This window comes from Sabethes cyaneus, chromosome 2 (genome assembly GCF_943734655.1).
Source record: "Sabethes cyaneus chromosome 2, idSabCyanKW18_F2, whole genome shotgun sequence".
Taxonomy (NCBI): domain Eukaryota; kingdom Metazoa; phylum Arthropoda; class Insecta; order Diptera; family Culicidae; genus Sabethes; species Sabethes cyaneus.
Genome location: NC_071354.1, coordinates 47,311,374 through 47,334,843, shown reverse-complemented (window position 1 = coordinate 47,334,843; position 23,470 = coordinate 47,311,374). Strand labels below are relative to the sequence as shown.

General features: G+C 37.0%; 1 protein-coding gene across 2 annotated transcripts in view; it reads left to right on the top strand.

The window, feature by feature from the left end:
* Positions 1-23,470, top strand: part of LOC128737755 (SH3 and multiple ankyrin repeat domains protein 1) — a 368,045-nt gene that overhangs the window by 319,990 nt on the left and 24,585 nt on the right. For both annotated transcript variants that reach the window (XM_053832458.1, XM_053832460.1), the window contains one exon: positions 11,206-11,272. In XM_053832458.1, coding sequence (XP_053688433.1) covers positions 11,206-11,272 — 67 coding nt within the window. The remainder of the gene's footprint in view (positions 1-11,205; positions 11,273-23,470) is intronic.

Below are 23,470 nucleotides of genomic sequence, written 5' to 3'. Positions count from 1 at the left end.
CGCGACGACTGCATAAAATTGTTATTTGTCCACTTCCTCCTCTCCTAAACCGGTTCCTTTCGGGGTTTTATTTGCCTCGAGCGCCAATCTGCTGATTCTGTCGTTTGCTGTACAACTATTGTTTTATACACAAAAGCTGATGTAATTATTCTTTAGCGTGTGCTGCACCACCACTGCACTGTGATATGACCAGGGGAAGGGCGAGGAGTGATATGATTTCTGTATCCGCAGGGATTCAACTAGCTACCGGTGAACAGGTGTTTATATCGTGTAATTATTTCATTGCACGATGAGAGGATGTTGGGCTTTATACTAGTGTTCTGTAAACGTTTATCTCCTGCGATAATCAAATATAACCAAGCAAATATAATCCTGCTCTGGACTTCCGAATGCTATTAAACAGCATTCATGACTGGTTTTTTCTAATTATAATAAGAAAAAAATAATTAATAGAAATGCAAGCAAAACTCCTCCCACGGTGGTGGAAAACTCTAAAGAAAAGTTGAAAAAACTATGTTCTACCTCACGTTTGCATCACGCTGCATTAAAAACATAGAAAATGATGTCCAAGTGATCACTATTTACTCTGATTTGAAAACTGCGTTTGATCGTGTCGACCACTACCTACCTTATTTGCTGAAGCTTCACTGAGTTACCCACAAATTTTAACTCGTTGACCGCTTGCTTAGTATCAAATTATCAGAAACCTGAAACTATAAGCTGAACCAACCCTTTAAGGTGATGTGTGATGTCTTTAATAACGTGTCGAAACTATTTGACTTTAATTTACTGAAAGGTTAGGGTATTGTCGTTATCGTCGGGCCACTGTTATGGTCGGGCCATCACGATTTTACAGTTTTAGTAACTCATGATATCTATGATACAACCATTGTAAAACTTCTTACTGTGATAGCTAACTTTTCACAATATTGTGAATTCAGTGACTAAATCTTACAAAAAAAGTTTTCCAGGCGCAATGAACTTTTCTTCAAGCAAGGTGTTTGGGAAGGCTAAGGTGAAATACTAGAAAAGCGCTAATTGTAAAGGTCGGGCCACTTGAGTAGTCATGGTTGGGCCACCATAATTTTAAGCGCAGAAGCGCAATAATCACTAGAGACTGTCAGTCACGCAAAACTTGATGAAATAAAGCAAAAATAATACGTTAAAAACCTAAATTTTTGTTGTTTTTTTCATTGTAGTTGTACACTTCGTAAAAGGCGATTGTAGCAATATTGAATTTACAAGATCGCCAAAATTTCACAAAAATGCAATTAAAAATAGGGTATTTGTACCTATATGAGCCGGAATTCATTATTTTCATGTCTCTACATAGAATTTCAATACGTATGTCTTAGATTTTCTGCGGTGGCCCAACCTGCACAACATTGCCCGACTATGCAACATTTTTTGTCTTCACGTAAATGACTATAACTTTTTTATTTTCCAAGCAATCAGTTCAAAACTTTCCAGAAATATACCTTATTCTTAGACCATTGCAACGTTGTATTTAGATTTCCAAAATTTCTTTTGAAACGAAAGTTATGGGCGAACTCCAAAATGTGGCCCAACCACGACGACACTCCCCTACTTTTGAAATAGACTTAGGCAAACGACGTGATATGCTACTAGCAACGATTAGTAACAGTGTCCAAAGATGGTGAGGTTTTTACGCGCTTGAGAGTCGACTATAAAGGAATTTTTTTCCATTCCTAAATTTCATTAAGACCTTTAAACGTTAGACTCATAAATGCATTCGCGTCTTATTTATTTTTACGCTTTTTGTACTCGACTTTCGGAATTTACGCGATTTTTATATGCGTTAATGCGTTAATATAAGTTAATGCTTAGAGGAAAGTTAAACCCACAGTGCGAATTGCGTGAATGCACCCAAGGACACACTGTTCTTGAAAACCGGGTTTGGAGAAAAATTACGTTCGGCCTACAAATAGCTGTAGTATTGTTAATTTTTGGAATTCATCCAAATGGTTTCAAAGACATATTCTCAAAATGTTATTCTTTCAAAGTTATTCTTACAATCGACGGAGGGAACGGTAGAAGAAAGTAATGAAACAAAGGTGTTGATAGTCAGGGCAAGGCGTGAAGGGGAAGAAACGGAAGCAACGTTCCTCTTTACCCAAGTTGGGGGAATCGCAGATCGAACCAAGCCGGGTTATAACCGGATTCGAACCATTTTGTTTTCCAGGCCCTGTGGATTGCTGAAGCTATTGGTGAACCTTTGAACCACAGCAGACTGGTGGAAGCACGTACCATATTAATTTTTACCCACACGATTTTTTGGCCTCTTGAGTGTAAAAAAACATGTTCTGATAAAAAAAAACTTGGAAAAAATTGGTATTTGATTAAAGTGAAATTTCGTTATATTTGGATAATTTTTCCCTCCAAGTGTGGAAATTTAAAAAGGTACATCAAACCAAGTTTAAACACTGTAGAGGCATAACAATGCGCCAATCTACCTACAAGGTGATCTCTCTCGTAAAAATAGAGAGCTTTCATTGACGAGTACCTTGACGATGATACAATTTGCAGACTCATCATCTGAATGTTGATTTTAAGGCTGCGTACGATCTAGTCAAACAAAATGAACTGCTGCAGATAAGACTAGACTAGAACATGGTGTTTCTACGAAACTAGTTAAGCTGATTTTAACCCAACTCTGGATGGGTTAAAACCATGCGTCAGCATAGCGAGTGAGGCCTTAACCGCTTTCGTGACGCTAGATGGACTGAAGCAAAGAAGATCACTCTCTAACCGGTTATTTAGTATTGCCCTGAAATGTACCGTACGAAGACGTTGAAAAGAATGGAACTATCATCACGAAATTTCACATGCTTCTTGATATTACGGATGACATCGATATCATCGTAACCAACCGCAGAGCAGTGGAGGAGGCTTCTAGGCTTCCCTGTGCTGGCTATTTCGGCCGGTCGGATTTAAAAAACACAGACCCCACTAAAGAAAATGGGCTTAATTTAGCCGCAGCGACTTCATCATTTCTCGCGACTATAACTCAAATTCAGTAGCGTTTCATTAAAACCAAAATACATGCCGATATTCAGTAAAGAATATTCTATGAACTGGTATAAAAATCTTGTCTCGAATAAATATAGTTTCAACGTAATTCCTGAATATTGTTTAGGCTACCGCTTAATGGGCTGGAAATACCCTCCCGTACCCTATATGGATGCTGGCAGGAACATGGACAAGTAACCAGTGTGTCCGACGAAAGAGCAGCCAAATTTATTTTCGGTGGATGTGCGTTATCGTACGTTCAGCTGGTGTTTGAGGGGTTTGGAGAACGGCAACCAAAGCCCGACAACACTGAAGGACCATAACACAGGTCTGCACCAAAAAAACTGCAGAGGATTTTTCAACTGATTCTTATAGATTTTTGTCCGCTGATTTCAGAAATAATAATAAAAATTGTCCATCACGTCACATTTTCATGCAATACTTGTTGATTAATCGTGAAAGTTGGTTTAAGACATAAAGCAGTAGAAATATCCCGGATTTAATTTATATTAAACAATTAATTTTTACATCAGAATTGTATTTATTTAATGTAAACCCTTCCATGTTTTGGAAGAAAACCGTATATGATGGAGAAACTACGGAGAATATTATTTTAAAGCAGATTTGGTGCGCTCAAATACACCCACTTGCGCTCAGTCGACTGTATTGCCTTATAGAAGCAAATTCGGTAAAAGTCACATATGAGACATTTGTAGAGCTGAATGCAATCTACAATCTTTCTGAATTGAGTATTCCATTATTTTTTGTATTTACACAGTAATAATGCTGCAACTTTATCCATAGCGCAAACAAACGTTCTATTTATATAACAAGATTTAAATGCCGTTTTTATTATAAATGGAACAGATAATGCACAACTCTGTTCAGCAAAATTGTAGATTATATTCAGTTCTACAAATGCTTCATACATGTTTTTTACAGATTTTGCTTCTGTGAGGCACTGCAGTTGAATGTTAGCGTACGTGAGTACAGTAAACCTGTGTTGAAGACAAAAATAAATAGTAAAGATAAAATATTTCAGCCCTGTAGTATTTTTTCTGGTATTTATTAGGTAAAAATTTACAAAAATAATCAAAAAAGATCTTATTCAGGTTTTTTATGACGAATCTGTGATAATAATTTTCCACCTAATTTGTGACTTTTCCATATAAGAAGCATAATTTGCAAAAAATCTGTACGTGATGGAGAAAAACGGAAATTAGTTTTGGATTCAGCACCCCAAAAAACATATAATTCACCTAAAATATCTCAGGCATCTGAAAAAAAAAATTTTTTGCGGACCTGTGTAATTTGTTCGACGCAGGGTTAATAACGAATCATCGCCATTAAAGATAGAAAAAATTGTATTTTTTAGCTTTCCATGTCTGTATAATTTTATTTCAGTTGCTTTAAGAGTTGGCTTAAATTATATTTCAGTTTGGTTTATTTAATTTGACTTTGTTGATTTGTTTTATGTTTATCCTTTCGTTGCGCAATGGAATGAAACCCTCGAAATCATACATTTTGCCATTGTTCTGAAAGCAGTATTTTTACCGTTTATCACTTGGATTAAATTTGACGAATTATGAAACATATTTTATATTACACACTCTTCAATAGATACCTATATATTTATTTAATAACATTCTTAAAAATAACGTTTTAAGCACATGTCCGATGTTAACTAATCTCGAAATAATACGCAGTGGGATAATCCACAGTACCAAACCTTAGACTGCTTACGGTAGACATTAAAAAATATCAAATTAGTGAAAGCAGCGGTGGGCACAAACCGATGTTGCAATGTTCTACAATCAATTTTAGCCAGCTAATAGGTAGCAAAGCGGTAAAATGTTACAACCTGCTTGATTATTTAGAAGCTTGGATGGATTCTCTGTGAAAATTTCAAGTGATTCGGCAACATCCGGCTTCCAAAGGTTGATGTTTTCAGAAGTGGTGGAATGTTCTTTCACGAAAATGTGCTCGGTTACTTTGGATTTGAAATGGAAAAATACTTTCTCCTGAAGTTCTTTCCTAGCTTTGTGACTCTTGCAACATGCTTCTGAAATCGGATTCCAAAATTCCTTTTAGTTTTTTTTCCGATATATCCTGCTTTGCTTAATTTATCAATAGGATCTTTTGTGGTCCCAAATCGTGTTTGGAGCTGGTTATTTCTACTAGTGCAGACAATATTCATCCTATGCGTTTTAAGTTTCGTATGAATCTGGTGTATCAGAGCACCATCATACTTGACAGCCACCCTTTTCAGATCTTCTGTTATAGGGGTTGGTATCATAAAGGAAGTTCTGAGTAATATTTTTCTTTTTTTTCAAAATGGATTGGAGGGTTTCCTTCTTGTAACCATTCAACCTAGCAATTCCGAAACTATATTTTAAATCAATCTTTTTTTCTTCCTTGTTCAGTGGGAGAGTTTCCATACGATTAATCACATGGTGAAAAGATGCCAGTTCATTTTAAAGAGTGGCTGGACGTAATAGTTGTCACCCGTTTTGTATTAATTTGTTTCCCAAAAATTTCAAAATCAAACTTTGTAGAATTTGTTATAACAACAATCTTTAAAAATAGAAGCCGGTTGTTCTGTTGCTTCTCTAACGTGAAGTTAATATCTTCGTGGACGTTATTGATAATTTCCAGGGAGTGGCAAGGTCCTCTTCTTTTAAAATACAAAAAATGTCGTCCACATATCTCTCTATAAATGTGTTACCATTTATTTTCTTTAATTTATTTTCTATGTTTGCTATAAATAGTTCGCTTATGAAAGATGACAGAGGTTCCCCCATTGGGACTCCTGTCATTTGTTTATAAAAGTTACCTCGAGATTCGAAATAATTTTCTTCCTTTCTTTCCTCCTTTTTTTCTTAGGAATTAACAATAATAGAGAAGCAACTAAAGTGCACCTGTTAGACAATTTTGTAGAGAATCGATCTTATTGCGTCTTTTTCACAATAACACAAATTGTTTCTCAATAAATAGACTGTTTCTCCAAAACCAGATATCGAACAGGCGATAGTTGATATTCAAACAACAAGCGCCAGTAGTAAACTTCCAACCAACCTTTTTTGGAAATTTATAAAACGGTCCCTCGTCATGAAAATAAGTCTAATACCTATAGTCTGCATTAAAGAATTGAAGGAAAAATCTGTATTCTATTTGAAGGCCAACAAAGGTAATAAAACTGTCATAATCAACAGAACTAATTACGATGATTACATGATCCAGAAAATTAACTACGGGCCATACAGGCAACGGAGTACTTAATCCCCTTGCAAAAATGGTTAAATGTGAGAATAAAACTGTTCAGATCACAAAAACATTATTGGTTATACCTGGAAAAGTCTTCGTATATCTAACCCTGTTCTTCCGAGAATAAGGGTCTCCCAAAAATCTTCAAACGTAGTAAAGAAATGGGGAAATTATTTTTACAATAACGGGTGGCAACTGAAATTTTGGAATTTTTTTCTCAAGCTCAAGCTCAAAAGACAAAGATACACGAAGAAGATCTGATTTACCGAAATTAAAGATACATTATCCATTGTTGAAAAAAAATTAATGTACATTTGAAAACAATCCGTAATTCGCTGTTCGGCGAAGCTTTCGTTTGACGTCGAAACAGGAGCATTGTACGGCCTTCATGTCAACTTTACGAATGCATCTCTTGATTCTACCAATCAACTGTTTGCAATTAGTGGCTCTCAAGTTATTTTTGTACACCAAGGAACTCAAAATCCCAAAGAAATCTTCGGTTGGGCGCACTGAGATAGATTTTTCGGGTCGTGGTTCTTGGGTAAAAATGGGATCGAATGGGTATTCAGGAACGATTGTGTTTTTTTGGCGTAATACGATGATGCTCTATCCGGCCAAAACACGTATTGTCCATCTGCATGATGTTTTTGTGAAACTGGAATCAAAATTTTTTTCAACATTCGTCTAGTGCATCTTAATTGATAGCCGAATCAAAGGGCTTCTTGTTGAAGAAACGAGAAAGAGAACGATGTCCTTCTGCGTCCATAATTTTGGCTGGTTTTCCACTACCTTGCTTGCGAATAGTTGTTGGGCATCTTAGGATATGGTAAACAGTCGAAGCCGCAACATATTTGCTTTTTAAATGTTGTACCGTATACTTTTTGCCGAGATTTCTGATGCAGTTCGTTGAAGTGTACAACGCGCTCCCGGTATGCTTCTTGTTTCGATGCCATTTTTAGCAAAACTGGGCAAGCATAAACAAAACAAAAAATATTAACAAAAAGAGGAGAGAGAGAACTAACACATACATACTCTCATTTCTCTCTGAGCTCGTTTGTTGTTGAGCATAATAGCCGCGAAAAAAATCCTAAATTTTAGTTGCCGTTAGTATCCCCAACCGAAAAATTACTAATTTGCCTAGTGAAAAAACTTCAGCTTTGTATAGAAGTTAAATAATGCCACCCTGTATTCCTAAATTTCGACTCTCATTGAATTCGACTTTAACGAGTTTCAATCCACTTATGTGAAGATCACGGAGAAACTCTCAGCAAATTATAATACTTTAGAGATGATCATAAATAATTTCTAAACATTTTTGGTGTATCGTTGGAAATCCCAAATTCGAACGGCCGCACAGTGGTTTGATTGCTCGGAATTGTAAACCAGAGATGGTTCGATCACTTTGACTCAATTTTGATTCATTTGACAGTACCGTCTCAGTCGAGCCAAATATGACAATGTTATTTATGGAACATTTGTAAAACTAGCTCTAATCTACAATTTTTCTGAACAAAGTTTTGCTGTATCTTTTGTAGTTACGGTGCTATAACCCTAGTAACTGATCAGTGACTAAATGAACGTTCACTAATAAGATACTAGCATTGTAGCGCCGTACCTGCAAAAGATACATCAAAATTTTATTCAGCAAAATTATAGATAATAACCTTTTCTACAGATGTCCCATATGTAACTTTGCCATATTTGGCCCCGTTAAGACGGTACTGTCAAATGAATCAAAATTGAGTCAAAGTGATCGAACCATCCCTGTCGTGAACTTTTTTAATAACTCTTTTCATAGTGTTTTTATTTTCAATATAGCGTTTTCGGAAGAATTTCTGTATTTAGACGCAACGATCAATGGTTAGTATTAGTTCGGAACTCAAACACAGGTGGCGCTGCAAAATTTAACTTTCTTATTTGATGATATAGAGCTATAGTATGTTCGGAAAATTTGTAGATAATATTATTATGAAGCTTTTTGTTGAAAACAGTTTTCCTCTAAGCATTACAGTTTTTGTGATATTAGGCGTCTTTCATGATGGACCCCCAAAAATCGGTTTTTCCATTATAGCTTCATAACTATGCAATTTAGGGAAAAATAATGATCTTCAAACATTTGCATCTCTTAAAAGCACACAATTTTGCAGAAGAAACTAAACACGTATCTTCTATATAGAGCGAGTTAATGAACGATGTAGGTAAAAATTAGCCATATATTGTACTGCTATAGACTAAAAAGTTGCAAAAACTGGCAACCGAAACATAATTAAAATGAAAGTACATTCCAAACTGATCTTAAAACATGTTAAGTTATTCGTCTCTTCATCATTTAATTTGCATTTCTAAAAAGTGTTACTCAGTCTTTTGGAGACATATATCATAATGTTTACTATACATCGCCCTGTTAGCAACAAGGTACGATGCTAATCTAACAAGCCAGTCGTCGTATGTTCTAATCTCAGCTGTGTGGTACTGCTAGAGTTTAATAGGATCCTTACACTAACCCTGTAACTGTTCTGTACTCTAATAACCGGCTGCAAAGCCTGTCGATAAAGAAGGGTAATGTCTTAACCCTCCGTTACTCGAGCTGTTGTATTTTGTACAACGTCGGGGAACCGTTACCTTTATCTCGGTATTCTAACAACAAACAAAATTACTGTTTTCAGTAAAGTTGACACGCAGACTAAGATCTTTCAAACGGTGGAAAAAGTTTCATAAGTTTTTCACCAAGTGGCATTAGTATACGAGTAAATTCTGTCTAAAAATCCAAGTTGACGTGAGTAACGAAAGGTTAAAGACGGTTATACCCAGAGCTTTGCTCTATTTGCATCGCATTTGCATTTGCAAGGCAAACTAATGTTAGGCAATTAAAAGTCTTTACTTTGAGCGTCTTAGCAGAATCTTGAATATGAATTATCTCGAATACGGGAACATTGTGATAGATTTTGGTTATGAAACAGAATTAAACGGAAGACTTTTTCTTCAACTTGTAATGTTAGGTGTTTTTAATTTCAGGTAAATGACAATATAATTGTAAATAAATATATAAAAAATAAATATGTAAAAAAAATAAACATATATACATAGCTTACTATGATGTAGTTTTTTACATACACGCATTGTCACTTAGACAACTAGATGATTTTTTAAATGCAAATTTAATGATGAAGATACTCAAAGAGACAATGACAATGACTTAGCATGTTTTAAGATCAGTTTGGAATGTACTTTCACTTTAATTATATCTCGGTCGCCAGTTTTTCCAACTTTTTATTGTATAGCAGTACGAAACATGACTAATTTTTACCTAATTTTTACCTAAATCTATCATGAAAGACGCTTAATATCTCAAAAACTGTGATACTTAGAGGAAAATTGTATTCAGCAAAAAGCTTCATAATAAAACTATCTACAACTTTTCCGAACATACTATAGCTCTATTTCATCAAATAAGAAAGTTAAATTTTGCAGCGCCACCTGTGTTTGAGTTCCGAACTATTACTAACCACTAGTTGTTGCGTCTATTGATATACAGAAATTCTTCCGTAGACGCCATATTAAAAAAAACACTATGAAAAGAGTTAATTAAAAAGTTCACGATTCCGAGCAAACAAACCACTGTGGGCTGGTACTTCAATAATTACTATGCGTCTCCATTTCCTTAAATTGGGTGGAGACGTCTTATTTTTCATTGCGTTTATAAAACATTTTTAACCTATAGGTAAGCAATTGAAATTCGATTTTATACTCTCCGTAGTGAGTTCTACTGAGTAATTGCCATTTTTGTTTTAGTGAATACCGGCGACAGTTTTTATTTTTATTTTTCGACAATTTTTCGTTTTAGAGTTAATTTTTCCCCTGAAAGTACACTTAAGTCGCTTTTTACGCGAAGGACGTCCCGCGTAAAAAACCGCGTAAATTCCAAAATTCGCGTAAAAAACCAAAATTTCGCGTAAAAAAAAACTTTGTGGATTTCAACACTACACGAAAAAATAGACGTTTTGAGCACATCCACGTAAATTCCGAAAATCGCGTAAAAAACCGCGTAAATTCCGAGATTCGCGTTAAAAAACCGCGTAAATTCCGAAATTCGCGTAAAAACCACATGAATTCTGAAATTCGCGTAAAAATAGACGCGTAAAAAACAAACCACGTAAAAAGCGACTTCAGTATAATTAATTGCATATGATATTCACTATTAGATAAATACCAAATTTTACATTTTATAGTTGACTCAAAATTAAGAAAGTTTGTGTCCAATATTCACATTTTTTCTGTAAAAGTTGGACAGCATAAGTGGATCATATCTTCCCATTTTTCTTCTTTCCCATGACGCATGAAATTACCGGATACCTTTAAGTCATCTAGTGACATTCGAAGTGCAGTACATTTAGCGTCAACCGCAACAAGAGTGTCACTCGAGTTTTCTCGGTCACGAAACGATTAATCACACCGTTGACGATATTTGCTGGTCGTCTCCGGACGACGGCCGGAGCACGTTTCCAAACGTCAGTGAAAGTTGTCATCAGCAATTTGTCACCGCATATCACACCCGGTTGCGACTAAACGCATCCATCAACGCACTCGTTTTGTGCTGTCTAGCTTACCGCCAGATGAGTTCATTATTAGCTTTCCGCAAATGTTTCTTCGGGTTAACGATAGGACTTCTGCGGTACCACACGTCAACGCAACGGCTCATTTTCACATGTTACGATGTAAACTACAAACCTTCCTGATTTCCCATTCTCCCCCCCCCCCCCACCACACACAAAACACCCACCATGCATGCCATCATCCGGCTTATTCGTATCAGCATCATTACTTTACGACATACTAATTGACCACGTTGTTTGTTTCGTTTTCCCTTTTTCTCTTTCCCTCCCGTATCAACCGCCCCGCACGCACGAACAGGTCGCCGTCATCGCAGGCAATTTGGAACTGGCAGAGATGATACAAAACTACAAGTGCGAAGATATCGGTAAGTAGGTTCATCGGAGGCGGGCTCCACCCGTCCGTCCGTCCGTCCGCGTGGTGTCACGCAGAAGTGTTTAATTCGCGCAAAACGAGTGCATTAAATAGTAGGCGCAGAAAAATGAGCTGCTAAAAAAATAGTTTGCTAAATCTTCTTTATTCTGTACACACCTTCGAGTTTGTTTATCTCTTTCACTCTACATACCGCTCGGTTTGTTTCAGATATGTTTGTATGTTATCTTTTTGCTCCGTTTTTTTTTCTCAATCTCGATAGCGAATGATTTTTTGCTCTCATTTTTCTCGCTGTTTAATTTCAATCTCATCATCTTCCTGCTCGTATCATCATAATCTTCTCTACTATATAGATTTACTTATAGCAACACCATTTTTCATCATCTTGATTGTGGTTTTTTTCGTTGTTCACATGCACGCCCGCCTTCCGCCGAGCGGCTTTTCCGAGCTTCTAGGTTCGATGACGGCGCAGTGCGTGGGAAGTGCAGTGCATACTTACTTACTTACTTACTTACTGTGTGATATAGGAACAACGTTTAATCACTCACTTTTTTCCCATCGTATATGTACACACATGTTGGTTGTTACATTTTCTTCAGTTTTTTTTTTACTTTTTCGCAACTTAGATGTGCCGATTTTGTTGTGTTGCTGTTTTCGTTCCTCAAACACATTGTTCTGCGCTGCTCTTTTGTATGCCCCATAGAGCCGATCCGTTCCCGTTGTTGTTGTTGTTGTTGTTGCTAGCCACCACCATTCTGTTTCGCGTCTTGTTCTCGCGCGACTTCAGCTTCAGCAGGTCACGCGCGCTGCATCGCCCCGCCGCGATTGGCCTCTAACAACAGCGCAGAGCACAGACCTAAAAGACAGACATTCTCATCACTGAGCAGCAAAAAAAAAAAACGCGCGCACATAAGAAACTGCTTCTCGACACGCGAACACGTTGTTGCATGGTTGTTTTACTTTTCTTATTAATGTTATTCTCTAGAGATCATGAGGCTACAGGTGGGCGGGAGGGAGCCGGGACGTGGAGGAAATTGTTTATTAAAAATCGTGATGTTTAGTTTGGCAGATCTGGATTAGCGGGTGTAACGAATCGAACCGATTCTCCGGATTCGATAATCCAAAAATAAGGAAGAGGTGATTTGGCGTTTTCGTTCGCTTTTTCGCCTACAGTAGCTGTAAATAGGTTAGGTGATTTTTGACATCAGCTTTTTTTCATTTTAGATTATGAAGATGTCTATTTTTAAATGAAGATTTTTAATTGATTATAGGCTCTTAAATGTGCGGTCGATACGTGTTGCGAAAGTTGTAATTAATGAAGATTTCAAAACATTGTGAATTTGTCTTTGGATCTATAAAGTGAACTAAACGAAGCTTTAAAATTGTTACTGAATCCTACATAATAGGCTGTATGAGTAAAAGAGTTAGAGCAAATGCTCCCATACGATTTAAACGGGAAAAACAAAGTAAACTGTTTTATTCATATGGCCTAATAAGTAACTAAAATATGTTTATTATTAATATTAGGAAAATTATATTCTCCCATTGTATCGGATCTTGTGTTTTTATTCATATCCGGCGAAGAATTAAAATTATGGAAACCTCGCGTTGAACTAAATTCAACAAATAGGTTCAACTTTTTTCAACTCTACTCACAGGCTTAGAAGATAAATTTTTTCAGACGGTATCTTTATTTTATTTTTTCAATTACAGTACACAATAGTAGTAATTTGAAATATCATAAAACCATATTTTCAATGCGTAGAAAGCGTCATTAATTATGTGAATTAACTTTTTCATAATGTATGCCAGAAGGGCATTGTGTGCTAAGGCCACTGCGATAGATACGGTTTATGTCTTAACTTCAGCTGGACATAACCATACTGGCACTGATACGGTACACAGGAAGTCGGCACGAATTAAACTTTATTTCAGCCCAGATTTGTTAGATTTCTAGACTAAGCAACAAAGCTGGTTACGGTTTCCATTCTGCTAGGAAATGAAGATGTTGATAGCACTAGTTTATTATTTCGATGCTGGATTGGACCACCTTGATTGCTTTGCTCTGCTCTGGTGTGTTGAAGCGTTATAATAAAAACAATAAAACTCAATCTTCTTTCACAATACCTTATCCTACATGATATACAGCAGTCCCCTGAATAAGGCGGAGGGTGGTGGTATACGCCCACGACGATTTCCTAGTTGTCCATTAATCAATAAAGTTGCTTTTTGGTACATTATTAGTATGTGGTATAACCTAGTCAATCACCAAAAATGTGGTATGTGGTGGTTGGTCGAAAGAATGGTTCCAGAGTGCCATCAAACTCCAAAACGCCTTGCGTGAACCTCAAGAAAAAAAATCGAAGGAAAATTATTAATCCGCTTGCTTAAACTATATTTGTAAGATTAGGCAGCCGGTACCACACGGCAGCGCACCTCCTAGCTAGGCTGCTCCATTTCAAGAATGAAATATTACCGGGTATAGCCACGTGGAGGCGCTAGGTGGCAGCTTAAGACGGCCATAGCTGTGTTGAACACCTTGTTATGTTGTCTTCCCCATTTCATACCGTAATGCGATTGGCATAATGTGCGGAGCGTAACAAAGCGTGTTATAAGTAACAGAACGAGATATAATCTTGGTAGAACATTTTGTCAGTTTGACAGAAATATCAACAAATTCTGTATTATTTTTTTGTTAGAATCATCTGATCGGGTATCGCGCAAATACGTACTCAGCCATACAGTAAACTTCTGTGATGCACCAAGCCGCGAGATTTTCTTTGACAAGGCATGATGGGATGCCAAACAGCATTATGTCAGACAACTGAGGCGATGATTGGCTTCGTATTAATTGGAAAGCAAAGTTTGTAAATTATGTCTAATATGCATTATGCCTATCGGCCAGTATGCCTAATCTCCATTATTCTTAGTGCACGTATAACTGAAGTCCATCCTATCGCCCGTAGGCCCTACGCAACGTCGCGCATCCGCTTTTCCCTACTTCATACATTGGGCTATGCATTGGATTCGTATCATTTAATCGAACTGAAAGAAAATAAAACAAAAAAATTAATTCTTTTACTGTTCAATACTTTTCTGTATGGACATTGTCACTACGATCAATATTTGTTCTATTTAGATGTGGACTAGGTGTTTCATTGTATTCCACACTTTGTTTTTTTTTTGGTATTACTATTGCGTAACCGAATGTCTCCTCTTGTTTTTACTATTCTTCAGTAGCAATTTGGTTCCTAGGACCAGGAAGTGGGGCAACTATAGTTTACCTATAGTACGATGCTGGTCTTACAAGGCAGTCAAGACATAAATTTGCCATGAAACAACTAACAAATGACCCGGTTCTGTAAAGAAGAAGAACAGGGCTTTCAAATGGAGTAAAAATTTTTTTGGCGGCCATCTTGGATTTGGTCGCCATATTGGATTTTATCAAAAAATTGCCGCTTTCACCATGAGCCCCCAACCGAATCTCATTTTAAGACCACCATTGGAAAACTGAGAAAAAATGCTACAAGAAACATTCATAAAATTAGGTGTGCAATGGCATGAACTGAATTAAACAACCAGTTATTTGTAGCAAGGTTCACAATTTTCATATAAATATTGTGATATTTCCAAAGTTTGCTACGAAACAATTGTTTCGTTTATTTAATGCCACTACACACGTTATTTGATGAATGTTCCTTATAGAATTTTTTCTCAGCTTTCCGTTAGTGGTCTTAAAATTAAAATTAGTGGGGGAAGGTCATGGCGAAAGCGGCGATTTTTTGATAAAATCCAACATGGCGGCCAAATCCAAGATGGCCGCCGATTTTTTTCACTTCGTATATAAACCCTATCTCTCCTCTTTACAAATTCGTGTCGTTTGTAGTTTATTTCATAGTAAATTTTGGAAATAACAAAATAATTATATGAAAACTGTGAACCTTACTACAAATAATTGGATGTTTAATTTAGTTAATGTCATTGCACGCCTAATTTTATGAATGTTTCTTGTAGCATTTTTCCTCAGCACTCGAATGGTGGTTCATGGTGAAAATAGCGGTTTTTGACGTAGGACTACGTCTTACGGCAAGTTTTGAGATAGGGTGTCATTCCAAAAAATCGAAAAATGCGAGCGTCACGAAAAATGAAAGGTTTTGAGCGCTAATAGCACAGCGGTTTTCCGATCGATTTTCAATATACTTACATCAATCGATAGGAAAATCTTCTAAGAATTGACCCAAATGAAGAAAAGTATGGATTCTTGATGTTGAACTATTGAAAAATTGAAAATAATGAACCTATGTTTTACCAGAATGCTCGCTTCGTGATTGGTTGAAAGATTTTTTACGATGATCTAAACCTATACCAATTTGATATCTGTGCTTGGGAAGTAAGCCAAAGCAAGTGACAAAGATCCCTCATTTCAACAATATTTCTTAACACCGCGGTTCAACCTAGACCATTTTGATGTCCTTGCTTGGGAAGTACGCCAGAGAGAGTGACAAAGCCCCCTCGTGCCAACAGATTTCTTACGAACGCGATTAAACCTAGTCCAATCTGATGTCTGTGTTAGGGAAGTGTGCCAGAAAAAATGACACAAGTTCGTTGTCCCAACAGATCGCAAATTCTTTACTGCGTGACAATTAAACCTAGGCGAATTTGATATCTGTGTTGGAAAAATGTGCTACAGCTGTAGTGTTCGGTTATAATACGGCTCTGTATGAATACGCAAGCTTGCCGTTTCATTAGAAGTGTAGTGAAAAGATGTGCTGTTGATAAAATAGGATTGAATTGGTAAAATCCCTTCAACGTGGGAAACCATGGATAATAAAAACAATCTTTAATTTCAGTAAGGTAGCAGGAAAGTAATAGTTTGTGTTCTTGATTTTGTTTAATTGTTTTCAAATGCACAATCCTTTGGGAATTGAACGTATGCAATGTTACTACTTTGATAAACGTTACATACAACGCATGTAGCTTGTATATATGTTGCACATAGCATGTATACATGAAGAATCGAATGATTACAAGCATGAATACATGCTACTATCACTACAAAGAGACTTACGTAGTCATGCGTCACCTATATATGCGGTCGTGTCTTGTACACAACCCCTCTGATTTTTGATAAAATCCAATATGGCGACCAAATCCAAGGTGGCCGCCAAAAAATTTTTTACTCCATTTGAAAGTCCTGTTCTTCTTCTTTACAGAACCGGGTTATTTGTTAGTTGTTTCATGGCAAATTTATGAAATATCACATGATGTAGATCTCGAGGTCAACTTTTTTTGAAGCTGTTAGGCCCCCTGGCGAACGAGGGGTCCACTATTTCGAGGTATTAAAAGTGTAATTCTTATTTTTTTAACAATTTTCAACCAATTAAGTGCAAAAGTTCCAATATTTAAAGACCTCGTGTCAGTAGTGGCTCCGTTTCAGCGAGAATTACTCAAATAGCACGTTCAAGCGCTCGTAAAAATTGTAGAACACACTTCTACTATATTCTATTAAAGGTTAAAGGTGTGCCAACTATAGCTGCCAGTAAGTGCCTATTAACGAAAAAAGTTACTTTTGAAAATAGTAAATTTTTTACTTGAAATCAGTTTATAATGTGAATAAAGCAACATATGATATTTATATCTTCAAGAAAGTTATGTATTTGAATGATATCAAAAAGTTTGTAGAACATGTCAAACCAGTTAGATAAGGTTTTCTGTACAATAAGGTCAATAAACTGATTTTTTTGTGATTTTGATCAAAAATATGAGTTATCGCCACACGCATAGATCACGATCCGTACAGTACATGACAAACTGTGAATCTTTAGCATTGATCACAAGATTTTGTTCTCTAAACAGTCTCAGCAGTCGACCACACTGTTACATCTTACCTAGCTGCGAGAAAAAAGATTTTTCATGTTGTTGGTATTGAGATTCATACGCTGCACACAACCAATCGTATGTATCTGTTATATTTCTCAACGCAATCATGCAATGAACATGATCTGACATGAGGTTGATCATAATCTGTTCAGATCGCGACAAAGTATTTGTCGCTAACAAGTAGTGATGCCAATGAATATGAATCTGATCACTCCTATGATCTTGATCGCTAGAAGCGATTTTTTCCATCCCTGGTCAAGACAGAAACCCAATTATATCTCGCGACCCATATGACATAGATAGTTAGTATCTACGGCAAAGTTTAATGAAATTTATAGTTCTATAACTTTGCCGAACACATGAACCTGCTATCTAGTTCCTACAAAAAGTTAATTTTTTCAAGCGTGATATCCCCTTAATATATTCCCCTAATTATATGAAGAAGTGAAAAGATGCGAAATAGTATTTTAAATAAAACGTCAGGAAAGGTTAGAAAAGAATATCTCCACCTTATAATGAGCGTAAACCAGCTTAAGAGAAAGAAAGTAGTATCAATCATCTATACTCTACTGTTTGTGCTTAAATACAAAATAAGGTGCTGAGCGTGTTTCTTGTTTTTCTGAGTGATTGAAATTTGACCTGCCACTCGGTACCAGCTCAGTGATTCGATGCTAGGACCAAGGAAAACTAACAAGGGTCGGTCGACCTAGGAAAGCGAATAAACCTAGACAGACGTGGTTTCTGCAGGGCTGCCACCCGCAGTGGCCGGCACTTTCGATGGCAGTTCGCCGGAAACACTAGCGGCCTGCGGCAGTCTCTCCTTGAATCATCTGCGAAAAATCATAAAAATATTTTTTACAGAATTATGTAAAAATGTCGTTATCCCAAATGGTCCCCAAAGGTGCGTTTAAACTGGGAAATTTTTTGGCAACATGTGGTATGCGACATGCTGCTAGTTATTGCTCAATGTTGCTTCTGTCGCAACTTGAGTATTTGTGACACATCGGGCAACATTGGAAACATCGGGCAACAGTTTGGAACAAGTTGCATGTCACATGTTGTCAATCTGAACGCAACTTTCTGTTCATGCCAATGTTTGGCCCTTATACCAAACAGCATTATGCTAAAGTGATTTATGTTAAATGGGCGATTCCAGCTCTCATTGTATTGTGAGGCGAGGCATTCATAAGAAAGCGACATTTTGTAAATTATGCTTAATTAGTCCATTATGCCTATCGTCCATTTTGTCTACCATCCATTATGCCTATCGTCCGTAGGCCTAAGGTCGCGCACCCGCTTTTTCCTACTACAGATATTTGGATATGCATTTGAGTCGTATCAATAAATCAGATTGAATAAAAAATAAAGTAAAAAAAAGGCCGAAAGAGGCTTTATTGTTGGTAATGCAAAACTTAGTACACAAGGAAAAGAAGTTTGGAATAGCCTCAGAATAAGTCCATACTAGGACCACTTGACATCCAATGGCCTGTTTCTATTAAAAGTCTAACCCAAGTATGTCAAAGAAGGCTCGACAACCTCCTTTTTATAGCCCATTATTAGCTTCGTAGATGATTGAATTTTTTATATAATACAAATTGAAATGAATTGATTGAAATGGTATTCTAACAACCACTAGTATTTGATGTAACGTATTTGACACGTTATCTAAATTTCCGTCCAAATCTGAGTCATTCCTCTCGAATCGAATCAGGTACTTGCGTACAATTCCTGTCTCGTACCAAATGCAGTTTTTAGAAACTGATTGAACCCGTTTCCTCCCATCGTTGTGAAAATGCAACGCACTCACCTCTCGATTCTAGGGAATGCTAGGTTTTAGGTATCAATAGGGATCCAAGGAAACAAAAAAAGAACGGGAAAAAACTTAATTAATCTGTTTTTGTTTAAAATTCAGATGTTATATATAACAAAATTACAGCCATGTGAATATAAGAGGTGTTGCTAATTGTCAGCTAGCTCAAGCTACTTTGAAGTTTTGAGTACTACTTTGAGTATTCCGGAATCCGAATCTAATGCTCTCTTCTTTCTGGAACGATGAAGCTGTGGAAGGACTGTATACCGACCCAGCCTCTCCCTTACCACGCTGTAAATACCTGCGTACTTTAGGAACTTAAGCAGATTAATATATTCCTTGAACGTAAAAGTTGTTCAGAAACGTAAATACATTTTTTTAATAATGTTAATTTGAACAGCATGCGAAGCTCCTTAAGGGTATTGACTCTGTCAGCTTTATAACCGAAAATTAACAATTCTGTTAGTAAGATAAGCAGAATTATCCTGGTCTGTGATTACAGGGGCTTCTCACAATACTGAATCGTTTCAATCACTAGTGTATGACAAAAAATAGAGGTCTAAGGATACTGCCTTAAGGAACCTCTTAAGTAGCTGTAAAATAAGTAAGCGAGGAGGTCCCGATTTAGACAGTCGTCTGCGATAAGATCCAAGATTTAATCCGCTTAAATAGGCGGTCGGTTACGGATGAGAGGTAGATTAGCATTCTGGAACAAATCGAAGAAATCGAGATAATTTTTTTGTAATCTTCTCGAAACACTTAGGACTCAGATTAAAAATTGAAACACATTATTTTGTAGTCTAAAATTAAACTGCTGGGGCCCGAACTTGGAAAAAAATACCTGCTTATAAAATGTAATTCATCCACAGTCGGTCATGAATATTGTATAGTAGGGGCCCGAACCCCATGGAAAGCTCTTATAAGATGAGATAAGATGCAGTGAGCCCAAATCTTCTAGGAGAAAAAGCAGGAGTATGTTGAGCAGTTGCATCCTTCTCAGGAAACGTAAAAGTTCTATTAGAAACTTAACATATTCCGCAATAGCTTTGTGCCGCGAGCCAAAATGTGGCAGACTCAGGATAAAAATGACAGTATTTTGAACGTCGACCGTGTGGTAACCAAAAGGTGAACTTTGATGAATTTCTTTTAATGGTGCCCAGGCAGAGAACCATGTGCGATAAACGTAGAAAAGGTGCAAGTTCCAAAGAATATAGAGCTTACACGCACAATTTTTCCATTGATTTCAAAGCTGCGTATGATACCATCGACCGTAAAAAGCTATGAAAAATAAATCTAAACGATTCGTCTGCCGATGACATAGATATTGTTAGCAGAACATCTGTTGCGGTGACTAAACAGACTAAATTTGTTAGATATTTGTGGTTTTTGTTATTTATTGATTAATTTCATCCGACATAGGTTGTCTTAATGAATATTCAAATATAGCAGGGAAAAGCCACCTTGAAATGCACAAATGACAGTTTCAAGCCGGCACAAAAACCCTGCATCTTTTCACAGAATGTTATAAAGTAATAAAACTTATCAACTAATCACAACTTTACAATAACTTAAATGGATAAGAATAACAATTACAATAACTTAAAATGAACAAAAAACTGCAGTTTACAAATATTAAAAGCTAAAATTATTATCACTTTGATTATAAGCCAGTGCCAACCAGTGCCTGTTATGAGAACATTGGAAAATGGGGCCCCTAATCTGAAAGGCCCTTAGGCTCCCACTCCGCCCCGGGCTTCGATGATTATGCTCTTTTAATTGGGCCATTGCAAATTACTTTTAAAGCTTTTGTCAACTCCTCCACCTGTGGCTTCAAAAAAATTTGGGTTATAAGGGCGCATTTAACATAAATAAGAATATTATAAAACTGCCTTAAGGCGAGGTTACTTCAAGTATTAGAGATTAATTCAGTAACGTTCTTTCAATATTGTCCAAACAAACAAAAATCCGGAAAAAATCGAGTTCTATTACAACCTCCAATCTACTTAACTACACTGTTGCATTCTTATCTCCATTAATTCCTTGTTAGGCAGAATTTAGTGATCAACAACCTTTCAACAAATACCGAATTTGCCAACGGTTAAGCTATACGGATTAGTTCGACTGCATGACTGGACACGGATTATACCCGCTGATGAGTTTGTCTCTTGTTGTCTGAGTTGTCTGTTCTTTTGGTTGTGATACTTTTTTGACTGCGTCTCCAGAAAACACCGACCTGTCGCAAATTTCGTTTCCTCTACCGTCGTTTTAGTTTTCCATTTAAAAGTAAATGTTTTCCTTTTTCATAAAAAAAAATAACGACAAAAAAAACATAAACTCAGCGAAATCTGACATTCATTATCCATTCACTCGCTTCCATTTTCATCGCGGGCTTCGGGTTCGTTCCGAATGCAATTTCAACCGCGCCCCGCTTGCTTGTGGCTTAGTGGCTGTGTTTTTGTGTGTCGTTTGTTCGCTCGCTGTGTATGTCATGCGTTTTTTTCTGTTTATTAATATTTGCAACTGCACAACAAAAAAAAATCGCATTTTTTGCTACCTCCTCCGTACCGTAGTCGTACGTACTTACTTACTTACTACATTCGGTATTGTTTTGCTAGCTCCATCTAGGAATGAATTACGCGGTGGCTTCTAGAGCATACATACAATACGACCGACGGGTCGTCGCGTCGGCACGAAGAATGTGTTCCCATCATAGTTTCGTTGTTTTGCTTTCTTTCATTTACAAATATTTGCAACACCTGTACACCCAGAAACTTTCACCCGGTGATAATCCGGGTATAAAAAGTGCACCACCTTAGTCTATAGGCTAGGCTACAGAATAAAGTTGCTTGCTTGCTGCTCTTAATATGCGTTTAGCCACGCATCTAAAGTTAGATGCAACTTTCCACACTCATATAGTATATCATGCACGTTTAGTCGCATTTTAGTTGATTTGAATCACCATCAGTACTGGCTGGTGTACAGTACAGTACACTACAGCGAGAAGATTAGATTGATAGCTTGAACCAGAGCCCTGGTTGAACAGTTTTATTGCTACTTAGCTCGATCCGTCGTCTTAGATTGATATAATTTGATTGATTCATCGATTGATTGATTGATTGATTGATCATCTGCCATATAGCATGGCCTAACTTGATTTAATTACATTTGGAATTTAGTCATAGACAAACATTAGAATAGAACTTTAGCATCTTGTCACATGCCTTAAACGGGCCACAAATTATGGATTGAAACTGTAAGGTAAACTTTACACATAAAATAATTTTTAACGTGAAGATACGGCGTACATTCTCGTTAAAAACTGGCCTTTCAGGGGATAATTGGAATAAAAAACGAACGGTTCACTAATTAATTTGAACGACCAGTGATCAGTGGTAAAGAACAAAATGGTAAAAAAAATGCGAAAGGAAGATGCCACTAATTTGAAACATTTTCCCCAATTTATTTTCTTTTCAATTTTCTTTCAACTCAGAATCCATGACCGTGCAGCTGCAAATAAATTACCGGATTTTTAGATTGACCTCGTCAAAAGCAAAACTGCGTTTCTTGAACGATGCTATGCCATGGCTTCCGTCCTGTTCAATATTATTCAATATTGTTCAATATTTCAAACTTTTTTTCTTAACTATGATTATTATCAATCACAACTAATAAGCGGGCCAAAATTCCCGGTAGATTAATGTTGCAAAATAAAACTCTCGTGGGCTTCTGCCACTCGAACAACCAAATACCGATACTCGAAGCGACCGATGTTGCGCATGAAATCCATGAATCTATGCAAATGAAGGGTTCTGTGACCGATAAAAAAAACTTCCATAGAGTTCAAATCGTTTTCTAACGGGCGTGTGTTATGTCTGCCACACACACACAGCCATTCAAACGGATCACTTCAATCGCTTTATTCATATTTTATGCAATCCATATTGTACGGAAAGCCATTAGACGATAATCCCTTTGCGCTACCCGGGTAGCTACTACCAGTAGAACTCCCATCGGTTATATCAGGCAGTAAATTGTACATGAGATGTATGTATAACGACAACTGCTCCACTGCAGCCAGGGTGGTTGAATAGCTGAATCAATTCCAGCAACGCAATGGTCAAACGCTACCGTTCAGAGCCCTCCCCAGCCCAGATCAGATAGGAATAGGACGCGCTACTTGACGGAAAGAGAAAGTGAACGGCAGGGCGACCACCCACTTATCCGGCTAAAGGATCAACATCCGATAAGCAAGTAGGTAGGTATGTAGGTGGTGGTAATGTTTGCAAACATTTCCAGTTTTATTTTATTTTTTTTTTTCTAATCCTCCTGGCGGCACAAAATCGCCTCCGCACTATTTATAAACAGCGCATTGTGGGTGGTTTACGAGCGCTACTTTATTGAGCTATCAACCGAATGACAATCTTCATTATTGTTGTATAAATAGCACGTCTGACACTTTTTTTTCGCTTCGCTGGCACAAGCCACCGTCGGCGTCGGGCGGGT